Source organism: Prionailurus bengalensis, chromosome D4, assembly GCF_016509475.1.
Source record: "Prionailurus bengalensis isolate Pbe53 chromosome D4, Fcat_Pben_1.1_paternal_pri, whole genome shotgun sequence".
NCBI lineage: Eukaryota > Metazoa > Chordata > Mammalia > Carnivora > Felidae > Prionailurus > Prionailurus bengalensis.
In genome coordinates, this window is record NC_057359.1 from 73,718,522 (window position 1) to 73,734,901 (window position 16,380).

The window sequence follows — 16,380 nt, forward strand, 5'->3', positions numbered from 1 at the left end:
ACGGCCACCCGGCTGCCCCTGTGGCCGCTGCCCTCGCTGTTGGGGCGCCAGCGCCTCCTCTCCTGGGGCCGGCGTCTGATCGGTCAGGTGGAAACCTCCCCATTCAAACCTGCGCGGGCCAATCAGGGCCCGGCGCGCCGGCCCATTCAAACGCGCGCTGCAGCCGGCCTCCCGCTCCCGCCTCCGGGACACTGGCGCGGGGCGGGGGCGGGTGAACCTGCTGCCTCGGTAACTGGGGAGCAACACAGACGCCTCGGGTTACGGGCGCTCCTGGCAGGCGGAAGCAGGACGCCATGGAGCGCTCCCTGCACCGCGTCTCCCTCGGGAGCCGGCGTGCCCACCCGGACTTGTCCTTCTACCTCACCACCTTTGGTAAGTGCCCGGGATGGCTGGCTGCCTGGGCTGCTTCTCCCTGCGCTCAGCGCCCGGAAAGGTCCCCACCCCCGGCCCCGTGATAGGTGAGGCTGGCAGCAGCGGGTACCTCCTCTGGCCCCTTCCTCCTGTGGGTGCCCAGGAGGAGCTCAAGGCACACGGACCCAGGCTGAGCGAGCTACGGGGCGCAGCACCTGCTGCCTGGCCAGTGGTGTTAAGTGTGGCTGGCTGTGCCTCACTTGGCTGGAATCATCACGCCTCAGTTCATCTTTCAGAGACCCGGTTTGCTCCACTGGAGATTCCCTCTAGCCAACAGTTCAGGGTTAAATCAGGGTCTTGTTACTATATCTCAAGGCCTCCTCCATCCTCTTTCCTTTGGCTCAGGGACAGGACAGGTGCCAGGTCAGCCCGGGTGGCCTTGGCTCCTTGTGGGCTCGCGTTGGAAGCTCCAGTGGATGTCGGACTCACAGCACGTAGGGAGAATTCTCTTCTTCAGGAGTGACCAGGCTCTCAGGAGGATCACGGGGCTGCCCTGAGAGCCTGAGGTTGAGAGCAATGGGCAGCGGGTCCCTGCCCCCAAACCCCTAGATAGCAGGATTGGGTTCCCCCAAATAACAGCGGGGCAGCAGTGCCCCAACAGCCTGGGCAAACCCAGCCTTTCAGGTAGCCATAATAGAGAAAACAGCCCTGTCCCAGGAACACAGCCCTTCACAGCTCTGCGTTTCCTCACTGGGTCTGCAACTCCCTGTGGAGAGTGGGTGATATTTGGGTGATATTTCCTCTGTGCAGACTTGAGATCCAGAGAGAGGAAGGTCTCCCAGTGAGCCAGACTGGTTGGTACCTGAGTTCAAACCTTCTGAGACAGCTTGTCCAGCATTTTTTCAGTTTTTTTCATAAAGGTTGGGGCAGTTACTGCCACATACTGGACTTTGCCCAGGTTTCATAGACAGAACACTCCGGGAGTCAGGCCCTTCCTGGGGCTCTCCTATTCTCAGGCTTACCTCTGCCAGCACACTGGGTTCCTTACAAACTGTCCTTTTCTCTAGGAGCAGAGGGAGTGATAAAAAAGCAGTGGCTTCACCCCTAGAACTGGCCTGTGGTCTGGCATCCTGGAATTTACGGGTCTGGTGGGTGGAAGGAACAATGCGGGTAATGAAATAGCCACCATCTGTCCAGCACTTACCATGTGCCGAGCCTTGTGTCAAGAGCTTTATCTCATTTAATCCCCCCGATTCCCATGAACCCTGCTGGGATGTGGGAGTCTACCAGACAAAGGGGGTGTCTGGGATGACCTGAATTCGTGGAGCTGGGGTCGTCAGGAAAGTGTCACGGAGCCGTGAGGCCCTATTATCTTAGCTGTGTGCTGATTTAAAAGTAAATATATATTTCATTCCTTTTTCCCCCCCTCATTATTATTGCTGTAAGATGGCTTCATTGCTGAAAACTTAGTGAAAAGAACAAAGTGAAAAATCCCCTGTACTCTGATTCCTTAGAAAAGACCTTTGTGGGTTACCAATTTGTTTTATATCCTTCCAGACTTGTGTGTGAGTGTGTGTAGGGGTGTGTTTAATTTTAAAAGAATTGAGACCATATTGTATGTACAGTCTTAGAATCCATTTCTCTTCCTTACTGGTACAGCGTGACTATTCCCTACCATCAGTCTATAGTCTTCTATTGAATTAATCATCCTGACAGAGATGTGGGAAGTCGGGGAGTGTCCAGACCAGCAGGGAGTGGATCCCCTCCTCTCCCCGCCCAGCCGTGGCCTCAGGGCTGGGTCGGATGGTTATCTGGGAAGGCTTCTACTGGAACCAGTGACTGTGACCTGAGTGTACAGCAGCAGGCAGGAACCTTGTGGGGTGGAGAGCCTCCTGCTCTTAATGTATGCAGTCTCCTCTCCCATCTCCCCGAGGACACAGGTTGACACTGGAAAGTTCTTTCCCGTTTCCTGCTTAAATTCTGTTTCCTTGACAAACACTGCCCCTCTTTCAGGCGGCTGATTTTCTTCATGCACGGTGTGATCTGTGCTTGTCTGCTCATGAATGAAGATTCGTATCAGTGATTCCCAGACCTGGACACTTATCAGAAGCACCTGGCGAGTCTGTTAAAAACACAGATTCCTAGGATCTTCATAGGTCTAGGGTGGAGCCTGAAAATCTGTAATTTTAAGAAGGCACACAAGTATTTTAATGATCAGCCAGGTTTGCAAGCTGTGGATTTAGTCAGTTTTGGTAGCCAGCATGAACTCTCTTAACGTGAAGGTCTTTGCTAAGTTTTCCTTGGTTCACTGGCCTTTTCCCAGCATGGCAGGTAGTCCTGGTCTTCATCAGCGGGCTTTGCCCTGGTAGAACCACATGAAGGTTCTGCCTACCCGATGGCTGGCTGAGCACAAATATTCAAAGGGAGCTAATTTTCCAGGATCTCTGGAATTATAATTTTTAAATGTTTATTGATTTATTTTGAGAGAGAGAGAGAGAGAGAGAGAGAGAGAGAGAGAGAGAGAGAGAACAGGCTGGGGAGGGGTGGAGAGAGAGGGAGAGAGAAATCCCAAGCAGGCTCTGCACTGCCATTGCAGAGCCAGATGTGGGGCTCAACCTCACGAACTACGAGACCATGACCTCAGCTGAAACCAAGATTCAGATGCTTAACCGACTGAGCCACCCAGGCACCCCCTGGGATCTCTGGAGTTATAAACAGATAAATTGGTTTCACCAAAATTCCTTCCAGGGAGAGTACTGTATTGTACATGGCGAAGTTTATGTAGTGTGTGTGTGTGTGGGTGTGTGTGTGTGTGTGCTTGCACATGCGCATGGGTACAGCGCCTTGTCCCTCGATAAGAGGCATATTTGAGTAACATTAGTTGACCATACACTGTCTTCTAAGGAGGTATTCTGGCTTCAGGAGAGGGGAGTGTGTATGTAAACTGGGCCTAGAACCCAACTCCTCCAGAGATGACAAATGCATTTTCTGTAGAACAGAGGCCAGCTAGCTGCTCAGCGTGTTGGGCAGTGTGCGTGAGGCCCTGAACTGGAGGCTGCAACCTGGCCCTGCCAGCTGCCCCTGGCTTCCCATGCTGCTCTGAGCCGGGGACACACACAGTTCCTGGATTTGGCTGGGAAGCTCCTCCAACTACTTCTCAGGACCCCATCCTTTGCTGGTCAGCGTCCTCAGCATTTACTGGCTGTTCTGTCATCTGGGGTCCTTTTGCTTGGGAGTGTTCAGAAATTCTCAGTTTCTGGCCCCTCCTCTTTTCCAATTCTGTTCTATTTTTTAAATGAAGAATTTATTTGAGAGAGAAAGAGAGAGAGAGAGAGAGAGAGAGAGAGAGAGAGAGAGAGATTGAGAATCCCAAGCAGGCTCCACGCTCAGCACTGAGCCTGACATGGGGCTTGATCCCATGACCCTGGGATCATGACCTGAGCTGAAATCAAGAGTCCAACTGTCAACCAACTGAGCCACCCAGGCACCCCTCTGCTGTATTTTGTAATTTAATTTAATTTTTTAATTTTTAAAAATATGTATTTATTTTTGAGAGAGAGAGAGAGAGGGAGAGCACGAGGGGGGAGGGGCAGAGAGAGAGGGAGACACAGAATCGGAAGCAGGCTCCAGGTTCCAGGCTGTCAGCACAGATCTTGACGGGGACCTCGGACTTGCAAACCATGAGATCATGACCTGAGCCGAAGTCGGAGGCTTAACCGACTGAGCCACCCAGGTGCTCCTATTTTTTTTTTAAATTGTATTATGAAATATAACACACACACAGAAAAACATTCCTCCAAATAATGTGTAGTTCAGTGAATTATCACAAAGCAAATATCTGTGTAACTTTCATGAGGGTCAAGATTGCCGATATCCAGTTTGACATGTAGTTTTTTTCTTTGTCACTCAGTTCAAAATAGTTTCCAATTTTCATAGTCCTACTTTCTCAAGTCTTTAGATTATTTGGAAGCATATTTTTTTAATTTACAAATACTGGGGATTTTCTGGTAATATTTTTATTCTTTTTTGTTTTATTTATTTATTTATTTATTTATTTATTTATTTGAGAGAGAGATAGTAAGTGGGGGAGAGGGGCAGAAGGACACAGAGAGAGAGAATCTCAAGCAGGCTCCATGCTCAGTGCAGAGCCCAATGCAGGGCTTGATCCCATGACCCTGGGATCATGAACTGAGCTGAAAGCAAGAGTTAGACGCTTAGCCAACTGAGCCACCCAGGTGCCTCTCTTGTTCTTTATTCTACATTTTGGTCCGAGAATATACTCTGCGTCTTTTTAGTTCTTTGGTGGATCAGGATATAGTCAGTTTTTATAAATGTTCTGTGTGTACTTGTGCAGCACCTGGGTGGCTCTGTCAGTTAAGCGTCCGACTTCAGCTCAGGTCACGATCTTGTGATTCATGAGTTTGAGCCCCACATCAGGTTCTGTGCTTGGAACCTGCTTCGGATTCTGTGTCTCCCTCTCTCTCTGCCCCTCCCCTGCTCATGCTCTATCTCTGTCTCAAAAATAAATAAATATCAAAAAAGAAAAAGAAAAGCTCTGTAGTAGTTAGGCATAGTAGTTTTGTATGTGTCGGGTTTAGGTCAGGTTTGCTAATTATATTCTTCAAATATTCTTCTTTAATTTTTTTCAACATTTATTTATTTTTGAGAGATGGAAAGAGAGCAAAAGTGCGGGAGGGGAAGAGAGAGAGGGAGACACGGATTCTGAAGCAGGCTCCAGGCTCCTAGCTGTCAGCACAGAGCCCAATGTGGGGCTCGAACCCATGAACCGTGAGATCATGACCCAAGCTGAAGTCGGACGCTTAACTGACTCAGCCACTCAGGTGCCCTGTTGTTCAAATGTTCAACATCCTTGCTAATCTTTTCCCCCAGTTTGTTCTATCAGTTACCAAGAGAGGTGTGTTAAAATTCCTGCTATGGTTATACATTTGTCTGTCATTATAGTTGTCAGTTTTTTCTTTATATATTTTGAAACAATATTAAGAGCATACACATTTAGAATTATTATCTTAGTAGTGAACTGAAACTTTAATTATTAAGAAGCCTACTCTTTATTTCTAGTGGAGATAGAGTCTACTTTTCCAGACATTAACATCACTATCCAGCTTTCTTCTGCTGAACAGTGAATTGCCTGGTGTATCTTTTTCCACCTTATTTCTGTTGGTCTTTATGTTTCTTTTTTTTAAATGTGTATTTATTTTTGAGAGCACGAGTTGGGGAGGGGCAGAGACAGAGTGAGACAGAGGATCCAAGGCAGGCTCTATGCTGACAGCAGCAAGCCAGATGTAGGGCTTGAACTCACCAACCATGAGAGCCGAAGTCAGACGCTCAACTGACTGAGTCACCCAAGGGCGCTGGTCTTTCTGTTTCTTTACATTCTAAGTGTGCTATGTCTCTTGTAAATAGCAGGCACAGAGTTGCTTTTTGCTTTTTAGTGCAGACCTAGGGTGATAACTTCCTGCAAAAAGATCTCTATTTGCTTCTGCCAGGTGCTTGAGGTGACTAGAAATCTGGGATAGTCGTAATGTTACGGGTTGGGATAATTTGAAGTTGAGCTTCAGTGCCCTGAGGAACTGTCTCATCATGGTTCATTTGTTCCTGGGGAGCCACCCTTTAGGGTTCTGACCCAAAAGGTCAGGGCTCAGAAGGACCCCACTCTCAACAGGCCCTAGTCTCCAACTCCTGTTCCTCTTGCCCTGTGAGGCAGACAGAAACTCTGCTCAGCCTCTTGGCCTTTCCGTCATCTCTCTGGAATTTGAAAACACCCCAAGGAGAGAATTAGTCCAGGCAAATATTAAACTTCATTCCATGGACCTCCATGCTCCCTGAGTCTGCTCTGTAGTTCCTCTCTGTCTTGTTGTATCTCCAAGAAGCTGCTTTTAAATATTTTCTCCAGCTTTTCTAGATTTTTCCTCAGTGGGTGTGTCATTCCAGAAATAGAAGTCCCCTGCATGTATTTTCTAATTTTTCTGAGTCGTTTTTACTCTTTTCATCTCCTCCCCCTCCCTCCCTCATTTTCTTCCTTCCTCTCTCCCTTTCTTCTCTCCTTCCTTCCTTCCTTCCTTCCTTCCTTCCTTCCTTCCTTCCTCCCTCCCTCCCTCCCTCCCTCCCTTCTTCCCTTCCTCTATTCCTTGTTTCCTTCCTTCTTTCATCCCTCCCTCCTTCCTCCCTTCCTCCCTTTCTTTTTTCCTTCCCTCCATCTTTCCTTTTGTCATATCAGTGAGAGTGCTTTCTGTTTGCCAGGTGCTTCTCATACATTAGTTCTCAGTTTTACAATAACCCTCTCAGAGCTGAATTATTATTATTCTTTCCATTGTACAGATGAGGAAACAGAAGATATAGTGATTCAGGATCATCAGTGGTGGAACCAGGATCCAAGCCGGGTCTTACTGACTCCAAAACCCGTGCTTTACTCATGGTTCCTTCTGGGCTTCCTCTCTTGTGTTTTCCAAATGAGGCTTGTTCTGCTGGAAAACTTTGATAGTGAAAAAAAAAGAGTACAACTGTGGGGCGCCTGAGTGGCACAGTCAATTGAGTGTCCGACTCTTGATTTTGGCTCAGGTCATGATCTCATAGTTTGTGAGATCAAACTCTACATTGGGCTCTGCTCTGACAGTGTGGAGCCTGCTTGGGATTCTCTCTCTCCCTCTCTCTGCCCCTCCCCCCTCAAAATAAATTAATTAATTAAAGAAAAGAACACAACTGTAAAACAGAATGAAAATAAATTATTGACTTCATCGTGTGGCTTAATGCCATCAGCAAGGATGTAACAGATGCTCGTCATTACAAAATGACATATTTAACTATAGAGAAAAAGTCTGTAATATGAAATAGATAAGGGTGGGGAGAAATTCATAAAATGTGGTGACACTGGAAATGTTGGAATTAAAATCATTATAATAAAATCTAAAGGAAAATCGTGAAAGGCAGAATAATGTGAATTTTCTATATATTATGTATGATATTGTACACAAATGAATATAAAAGAAAATCATTTGCTCTGCAGGTGAATCATTTTCACGAATAGGCTGGGCTTGGGTTAACATAGGACAATTCCAGATTTTGCAGTTTAATGGGTCATGAGTATGGCTTGAATCTATCAAAATTCTTTACTGAGAAAACCAAGGACCTCAGAAATGGAAGGACTTTTGTTTCCTCAGTCATAATATGCTGATTTATCTTAGAACTGTAGTTTCTTTTTTTTTTTTTAATTTTTTTTTTTCAACGTTTATTTATTTTTGGGACAGAGAGAGACAGAGCATGAACGGGGGAGGGGCAGAGAGAGAGGGAGACACAGAATCGGAAACAGGCTCCAGGCTCTGAGCCATCAGCCCAGAGCCCGATGCGGGGCTCGAACTCACGGACTGCGAGATCGTGACCTGGCTGAAGTCGGACGCTTAACCGACTGCGCCACCCAGGCGCCCCTTAGAACTGTAGTTTCTTAAAAAAATTTTAATTAAAAACAATTTTTTTTTAATGTTTATTTGTTTTTGAGAGAGAGAGTGACAGCTGGGGATGGGCAGAGAGCGAGGAGAACAGAGGCTCTGAAGTGGGCTCTGTGCTGACAGCAGTGAGCGCGACACAGGGCTCGAACTCACCGATCACGTAAGATCATGCCCTGAGCCGAAATCAGATGCACAACTGACTGGGCCACCCAGATGCCCCTCTTAACAATTTTTAAAATTGAAAAATGGCCTCAGAATTGAGATCAGGTTTGTTACCTAAATGGAGGCAATCTGGGTATATATTAATTACCTATTGCTTCACAACAAAGTACCCCAATATCTATTGCTTAAAAAACCCGAATATTTATTATCTCCCGTTTCCGTGAGTCAAGACTTTGGGAATGGCTTTGCTGGGTGGTTTTTGCTCAGGGGCTGCTCAGAGGCGTTGCTGTGAAGATGTTAGCTGACGTGTGCTGGCCAGAGCCATTTATTCCTGGAAGGAAAAACAGCTGGGGAAACCAGGTTAATGTCGGGTCTCACAGGAAGTGGAGAGTCAGAGGAGAGGGGTTGGATTGGCCCATCATCATCTTTATGCCACCGCCGCCCCCTACCCCCTTTGCCCTGCAGGCCTCCTTCTGCCAGCAGGCACCAGCCGAAGCCAGACCATTTCTCTGAATGGAACTCAAGATTCTCCCTCTTCAAAAGAACAGACACTTGAAATGCTCCACAGGGCTGCATGCCCAGACTGGATGGCTCCCATTTCCCCGTCACCCCTGCAGCCTATCATTTCTCCTTTAGGGGGCAGAAAGTGAAATGCGTAAACATGTGTAACCCTCTCTGAGCCTCCGTCAGGCTGCCGTGTGGGTCACACAGCCCAGGATCACAGAGAGAGGGTTGGCTGCCTCCCGCTCTCCTGTACACACAGCTTGGGGTGCAGCCTTGTCCCCACAAATGGAGTGTTGGCGGCTGGCTAGGCTCCATGTAGACCCAACCTTCTTTGTGCATTTTTTCCCTGATGTCATCCCCTTTACTGTGGCTTTCGACACATGACAGCTCATAAATGGGGAATTGCTTTGGAGGTGAACTGGGGTTTGGATGACCGCTGCTTCACGTTAGCCGGCCAAGCCCCTCATCGATGTTCTCTGTAGACCCCAGGGTGCCATGAGCTCCCTCTAGCACACGTTCCTGCTGCTCCCTGAGTCCAGCAGTGGTGTGCCGCCCCATCTTCTTGCTTTGTGTTTTGAGTATGTCTCTCCCCTGACTGTGTTCTGAGAGTCAGAGTTCATCTTCCGGTGGTCCTCGACAGAGTGAGGTTTGTCAGATTGAATTTCTGTAGCTGGCTTCCATACCCCTTTTTCCCCAGGGCCCGGTGAGTCTGAACTCCCGGGGTCCTGGGCCAGCAGAACCTGTACCTTCTCTGTGCCTTCCGAAGCTCACTGTTACCTAGTGTTTTTCCTGTCACGTGTGGCCTTGTCTGCTCTTCCTTTGTCTCTGGGCCCTGGCTCCGTGCTTTTCTGCAGCTTCTCAGCCCCACCCTTTGCAGAGTTGGTCCCCAACACCAGCCCATGGAAATTGGGGGCATGCCATATCCAGGGCCTCTGAACACCCCAATAAGGATGGTTTCAGGCCCTTCAGCCTGAACATTCCCGGGCACTGTCACAGGCCACTCCCTGATCCGGGGGGGCGGGAGGGGGGGGAAAGTGGGGATATTGATAAGATCAGAGATTTGAGGGGCCGGTGAAAGGCTTGGTTACCTAGATAGGCAGATACCCAGGGATTCAGCCTGGCTTCTCCCCCCCCCCCCCCCGCCCTTTATAAAAATGTTTATTTATTTATTTTGAGAGAGAGAGTGAGAAAATGTGAGCAGGGAAGGGGTAGAAAGAGAATCCCAAGAAGGATCCATGCTGTCAGCGCAGAACTGGACACGGGGCTCAAACCCACAAACTGTGAGATCATGCCCCGAGCCGAAACTAAGAGTTGGGCCAACTTTAGTTAACTAACTGAGCCACCCAGGAGCCCCTTGAATTCCCCTTTACCCAGTGGTTTCTTTATTTTTCCCCTCTTTTTAAATTTTTTTAATGTTTATTTTTGAGAGAGAGGGAGAGAGATACAGGGCACGAATGGGGGAGGGGCAGAGAGAGAGGGAGACACAGAATCCAAAGCAGGCTCCAGGCTCTGAGCTGTCAGCACAGAGCCTGACGTGGGGCTCAAACCCATGAACCATGAGATCTAGTTGGACGTTTAACTGACTGAGCCACCCAGGCACCCCACCCCCTACCCGCCCTCAGTGGTTTATTTCTTTAGACTTGGGGATGTTTCTTTGAGCCTGCCCTCCTTTTTGGCTTCCTCTTGGCCTCTCCAGCAAAGCTGTGGCACCTTGTCCTGTGCCTGATGTCTCTCTCTGCTCCTGAATCCCAGGGTTGCACTGCACAGATGCAGTGGGGCACACTGGTGGCTCCAGAAGACCCACTTGGTATACAGGCAAGAGTACTAGAGTTGGGGCAGGATTCTGGTCTCCCGTTCCGGCCTGCCTTACTCTGGTCACTCTGGGCCCAGGGCAAAGTCACCTTCCATATGTAGGCATGACCGTTCTGGCTTCCAATTGAGGAGGCTGGGTAAGATGACTTCAGGGCCCTTGAGGCACAACCATTTGATGGAATGGGAGAAGCAGAGGGGACAGGCATGGCCATGTATCGGTGGGGGGCGGGGATCGTCTCGTTCTTGATTTTGCCCTTCTCTGTGAGCCCAAGGATAGGTTGGGGGAGGGTGTGTCCTGTGCTGGGGGTCTGAGCCTGGCCTGCTGGGCTTGGTTTCTGTGCTGTAACAGGGTACAGAGCATGCTGATCCTCCCCGAGGAGACCTGCACGGCAAGATCTGGAAGGGCAGCTGCATAGACTCCTCTGATGTCTGAGTCAGACTTTGCTCCAGGCCTGTCCTGTGCTCCAGCTCCACTTTTGGCCTTGCTGTGAGTTCCCTGAGGGCGGGCACTGGGCCATTCAGATCTTCCTGACTCAGGTCCCCATGCAGGTGCCTGGCAAATGTTTGTCAAATGGACTTAGCGAGCACTTGTGTTGGGAGGCTTCTCCATCCCGATTTCTGCGAGAGGGTTGTTGATAGGTGATGGTGTTGTGCAGCTCAGTGATTCTTACAACTTCGGAAAGCCAAATGTGTGTGGGCCAAAGCCGGCTTTGCACTGGTAATCATTTCAGAAAAAATGTTTGGTGTTAAACAGAGTTGCCTTTGGGTTAACGAAATCCGATCTGTGACCGCTGGCCATTTTTGTCTGTTTCAAAACCTTCCACCCCACACTGGATCCGGCCCAGTTTCTGTAGGAGATTTCTCAGCCCCAGAGAGCGCCAAAGTGATAATTGCTCAGATCTTGAGCTAATAACACCATGGGTTCTCTTGGCGCCTTTCACCTCCTCACCCTTCAGCATTATCTGATCCGCACACAGCTTGGCGAGTGCAGTAACCCCTGTTATTAGCTCCACCTCACAACTGGGGACAATGTGGCTCTCAGAGAGAGGAGGCTAAGTCGGGGCTGGAACTGGAGCAGGCCTCCGGGCTTCTGAGATCCGTGTCCTGGGCAGGAGAGCAGCGGGAATTTCTGATGGGCGAGGAGCTGATCAGGGGTTTCCTGGAGCCTGGATTGCTTGGGCTTGCAGTTTCAGCACCCCAAAGTACGAGGAGCAAGAGGTTTCCAGGTCACAGTGGTCGGGGGACTGCTGCACAATTTCCCTTCTTTCTGTCTTCCAAACCCTGCCTGGCCTTCCTCCAGCCGGCAGCAAAGCACAAGCCCCAGCCACAGTCCCAGTTTCACGGGGCGTGTCCAGAGATGAACGGTTGGGATGTTGAGGGGGTGTCACTGTGGCACGAGGAGCGGTGAAAGGACTTTAGGCTTTAGATCTAGAGGAGAGAGCCCAGAGACTGACAGCAGAACCACAGCTGGGCAATGAAAGTTACTGAGAGGCCACTCCTGGCTCAACATGAGATGGAACGTTGAACCATCAGAGTTATCGCAAAAGAAAAAGGGCTCCCACTGCAGGAAGTGAGCTCCCTATCACCAGAGGTGATCAAGCAGAGGCTGATGGCTGTGCGACAGGGTTGTCATGGATGCAAGGGCTTCCTGGTTGATGTGTGGGATTGCTGCAGGCTGGGAGGCCCTGCCGCATCCTCCTTGCCTCCCCAGTGGTGTCCACTGGGTAGATTGAGTTCAGTGGCTTTTTGAGGTTCTAAGAAGAGTCTACTGGACTGGGGAAATTTTTCAGCACGTCATTGCGGAAGAGGAGTATGGTCCTCCTCTCCTCAGTCCATGCTGAAGGGCCACTGGGCATCTGTGAGGATGACTTAATGTTTTGTTTTGTTTTTATATTGTCTTTAAAAAAATTTAGAAAAGCTGGGGGAAAAACCAGCTCCTGATTCTTCCCCTGCTTTCCAGCCCTGGCCCTTCTGTTATGTTTACATTTCCCCCTCCCTCCCTCTCCTCTTCCCTCCTTCCCTTCTCTCCGTGTTCCCTCTTCTTATTTTAAATTATAGAAGTGCGATAGTTCATATAATTTGCATTGTTGAAGCAACAATAGTGGTAGATTTAAGTTCCTCTTGACTTCCCTCCCTCTAATTCTGTCCCTTCCCTAGAGGGGATCCCTGTTTTTAATTTCACACACACACACACACACACACACACACACACACACACACACACCCTTATGCCATCTGTACTGTTCTGCAATTTGCTTATTTTTCTTAAACACTTATCACAACAATGTTCCCATGCTGGGAAATAAAGAGCCCCCCATTTTTTATAACAGCCCCCTCATTCTATAGCACAGCTAGACATAGCTTTTTTAACCATTTTCATATTGATGGACATTTCAGGTGTTTCCAGTTATTCCTTATTTTAAACAGTGTTGGAGAGCCAGCCTTGTGCTCGTGTGTGCGTTTTTGTCTATGATAGTTACCCGGAAGTAGAATTCCTAGGCTGAAGGACATTTACAATTAAATTCTAGCAAATGCTGCCAGAAATTATCCTCCATTTACATTTCCACCAGGGTGTGATAGTACCTGTTTTCTTACATTTTTAACCAACGTTTGACATTATCTTTTATTTTTAATTTAATTTTTAAAAAAGATTGTATTTTTGGGGTGCCTGGATGGCTCAGTTGGTTGAGCATCTGGACTCTTGGTTTCACTCAGGTCATGATCCCAGGACTGTGGGATTGAGCTCTGTGTCAGGCTCTGCGCTAAGTGTGAAGCCTGCTTAAGATTCTCTCTCTCTCTCTCTCTCTCTCTCTCTCTCTTTCATCTTCTGCCCTGTCCCCCTCTTGTGCATGTTCTCTCAGTCTCTAAAAAAAGAAAAAAAGATTCAAAAATGTTTTTTTTAATTAAAAAAAAAAGATTTTATTTTTAAATAATCTCTACACCCAAGATAGGATTCGAACTCACAACCCCAAGATCAAGAGTCACATGCTCCACCAGCTGAGCCAGCCGGGCGCCCCAACATTATCTGTCTTTTAAATGACCTGCCGAGCAGATTGATGGGAAATGGTATTTTGTTAATTTGCGTATCCCAGATCTCTGTGAGGTTGAGCATCTTCTTGTATGTTTATTGGCTGTTTTGTCTTCTCTGAATTTCCGGATCATGACCTTTGTCTATTTTTCTATGGTATTTTCTCATAACCTTGTTTATGATATCTTTAATTGTAATGGACATTGAAAATTTTTATGGAGTTAAGAGTTCTCTCTTTCCCTGTTGCCTCTGCATTTTGTCTCATGCTTAAGAGGGTCTTTTCCAGGCTTATAGACATGTTCAGAGGCTCTTTGGTGAGCTCTAGTGCAGGGTTCCTCAGCCTTTAATGTACCTGTGCCTCCCTGGGGATCTAGTTAAATTGCAGATCCTGATTCAGTATGCCTGGGGTGGGGCCTAAGATTCTGCATTTAAAAAAAATGTTTAGTTTTTGGGCAGAAGGGGCAGAGTGAAAGAGAGAGGGAGAGAGAGATTCTCAAGCAGGCTCCACTCTATCAGTACAGAGCCCGACACGGGACTCAATCCCATGAACCCTGAGATCATGACCTGAGCCCAAGTCAAGAGTCAGACACTTAACCGACCGAGCTACCCAGGTGCCCTGAGAGTCTGCATTTCTAACTCTCATCCAGATGCTTCTGGTGCTGGTGGTTCTCAGACCACACTTTGAGTAGCATAGCTCTATGTCAATGCCACAGAAAGCCTCCTTATTTTTTCTTTAGGGAGATCAGGGTTCTGTGGAATGACTGGAGGTGATAGCATCAACTTTGAAGGAATTCTCTGCCCACACTTGATCTCATTTCTTTTGCTTTCCCCCCAAATCATTTGTTCCTTGCCCTTGTGTTGTTTTTGCCCTACCAGAACACAGCTAACTGTCTGTCACGGTGCAGGGCTTTCCCTGACCTCCCCCTTCACCTCTTCACCCCCTCCCATGGACTCTTGACCAAGGCCCAGGCTCCTTAACTCTCCAATCTAGGCTTGTGATGATGTGGATGCAATAACTTTTCCAACTGTCCCAGTGGCGAGAGCTCTCCAGCACTGGCCTGCACTTCCTTGTAAAGTAGTGAGCTCCCCATCACCAGAGGGGTGTAAGCCTGGGCTGGAGAACCACTGCTGGGTGTATTGCAGAAGGGACTTCTGATGTTCTGAGGAGGCTGAACTAAGAGGCTTCTGAGCTCCCTTCCAACCCAGAGACTGAATGGATCTTCGAATTGCTTCACATGAACAAAAGAACATTCCCATCTCTGTACCCCATTTCTCACCCAGCGAGGAGACGAGGTGAAGTTGTTTCTGTTGTTGTTTCCTTAGGTCAGCTGAAGCTGTCGATCGATGCTCAGGACCGGGTTCTGCTGCTCCACAGTGAGTATGGGGCCAGGCCATGAAGGTCCTAAATGCCACGCAGAGGACTTTACACTGTACCTGTCCATTTATCCATTTGTTCGTCCTTCCATCCAGCACTCAAGTTCTTACCGGGCTTCTGCCATGGCCTTTGCTGCCTGGACTCTTCCGTTTAGCCCAGCAAGCCCTGGCTGTCTCTCCAGCCTTCGTGGTTCTTGCTGTTAAAATCTCCCTCCACCTCGTGTTGTGTCCCCCTTGAGGGCATCAAGCTTGCTCATGCCTATGTGCCTTTGTACCCACTACTTCTTGTGTCTGAAATAGGCTGCCTTCTTTTTGAATGTCTTTTGAAAAACAGCTCTCCCTCCCTCTGATTTTGCAAGATACATGCCTGCCTTCATCATCATTAAGACTCAGGAAGGAAGGCTCATTTTGCTTCATTTTTTTCCCTCTGGGAATCACCGCCTGACCTACCTGAGTATGTTGTTTCCCCCTCTGTGTCCTTATCGCAGCTCTGACTACGCTGTGTCACTCTGGTCTGTCCGAGAAGTGCAGTGGGGCAGCAGCCATGTCTGCCCCACCTGCTCTGGGGGCCAGGGAGACCCAAGGGTTCCTCAGGTGGGGAGCCTGCCCCCCAGGCCCACGCCCTCGAGGGGCAGGGTGCACACAGGGACAGTAGCTGGGACACCAGGCAGAGTAGACCAGCAGGCGCCTGGGGTCCTCCGGTCCTGGCCTTGGGGAGGGCCCAAGGTGAAGTTCCCAACGACCGGCAGAAGGGGGTTCTTTGCCAACCAGAGCCTGACAACAGCTGTGCAAACAGATTTTGCAAAATGCATCTTGGCCTCCGCCACTTCATTTGTCCTGCGCCGTTTGCTTTGGCTTCACCCCAGTCTTAGAGTTCTTCATCCCTTCCAGCCTGTTCCTCTCTCTCCTTTGACTTCATGTGCTTCATGCCTCAGACTCTGGGAGCCCCATTGGAACCAAACCCCAGGGCCCAGCCCAAACGGAACAGAGAAGAAAACAGCAAAGAGGCTCTGCTTCTGTCGGACCTGCTGCCTGATTTCTGCAGACCTCAGGCAAATGGGCTGAGGTGCTCGCTTTCGAGATCAGTCTTGCTCCTCACCTCCCACCTGCCCCTGGCTTTTATTTAGTGCGATTTTTTCCTTTGGCAAACCTTCCTTGAGCAGTTCCTTGCTTGCCAGACACTCTGCTAAGCACTTTAGATACATTCTCTCATGTAACCAGCACCACTACCACATGAAGCAGATGTTATAATCACTAACCATTGTCTTATTATCACTCCACCATTAAAAAATAGCAAATTCAGGGGCACCTGGGTGGCTCAGTCGGTTAAGCATCTGACTCTTGGTTTCGGCTCAAGTCAGGATCTCACGATTCGTGAGCGTGAGCCCCACATCGGGCTCTGTGCTGACAGCGCAGAACCCTCTTGGGATTTTCTCTCTCCCCCTTTCCCTCTGCCCCTCCTCTGCTCCCTTGCTCTTTCTCTCTCAAAATAAGTAAGTAAGCTTAAAAAAAATTTTTTTTTTTAAATCGCAAATTCAGTTGCCGAGAGACAAAGCAACTTGCTCAAGCTCTCCTGTCTCCTAAGTGGTGAGTTGGCATTTGCGTTGGTCTGTGGACCCAGGACCACAGGCTGTCTCTGGACCCAGGCTTTTGCCTGTTGTGTTACACTGTCCACCAGCCACAGCG

At 48.8% G+C, this 16,380-nt stretch overlaps 1 protein-coding gene across 3 annotated transcripts in view; it reads left to right on the top strand.

Moving 5' to 3' along the window:
* The window catches only part of RGS3 (regulator of G protein signaling 3), a 140,556-nt gene that overhangs the window by 18,001 nt on the left and 106,175 nt on the right, over positions 1 to 16,380 (top strand). The window contains exons 1-2 of one of the 3 annotated variants that reach the window (XM_043565896.1): positions 213 to 372; positions 14,644 to 14,694. In XM_043565896.1, the coding sequence (XP_043421831.1) occupies positions 294 to 372; positions 14,644 to 14,694 (130 nt within the window). In that variant the 5' untranslated portion in view covers positions 213 to 293. Of the gene's footprint in view, positions 1 to 212; positions 373 to 14,643; positions 14,695 to 16,380 lie in introns of those variants that run through there. The other 2 variants (XM_043565895.1, XM_043565887.1) reach the window with 2 other exon arrangements.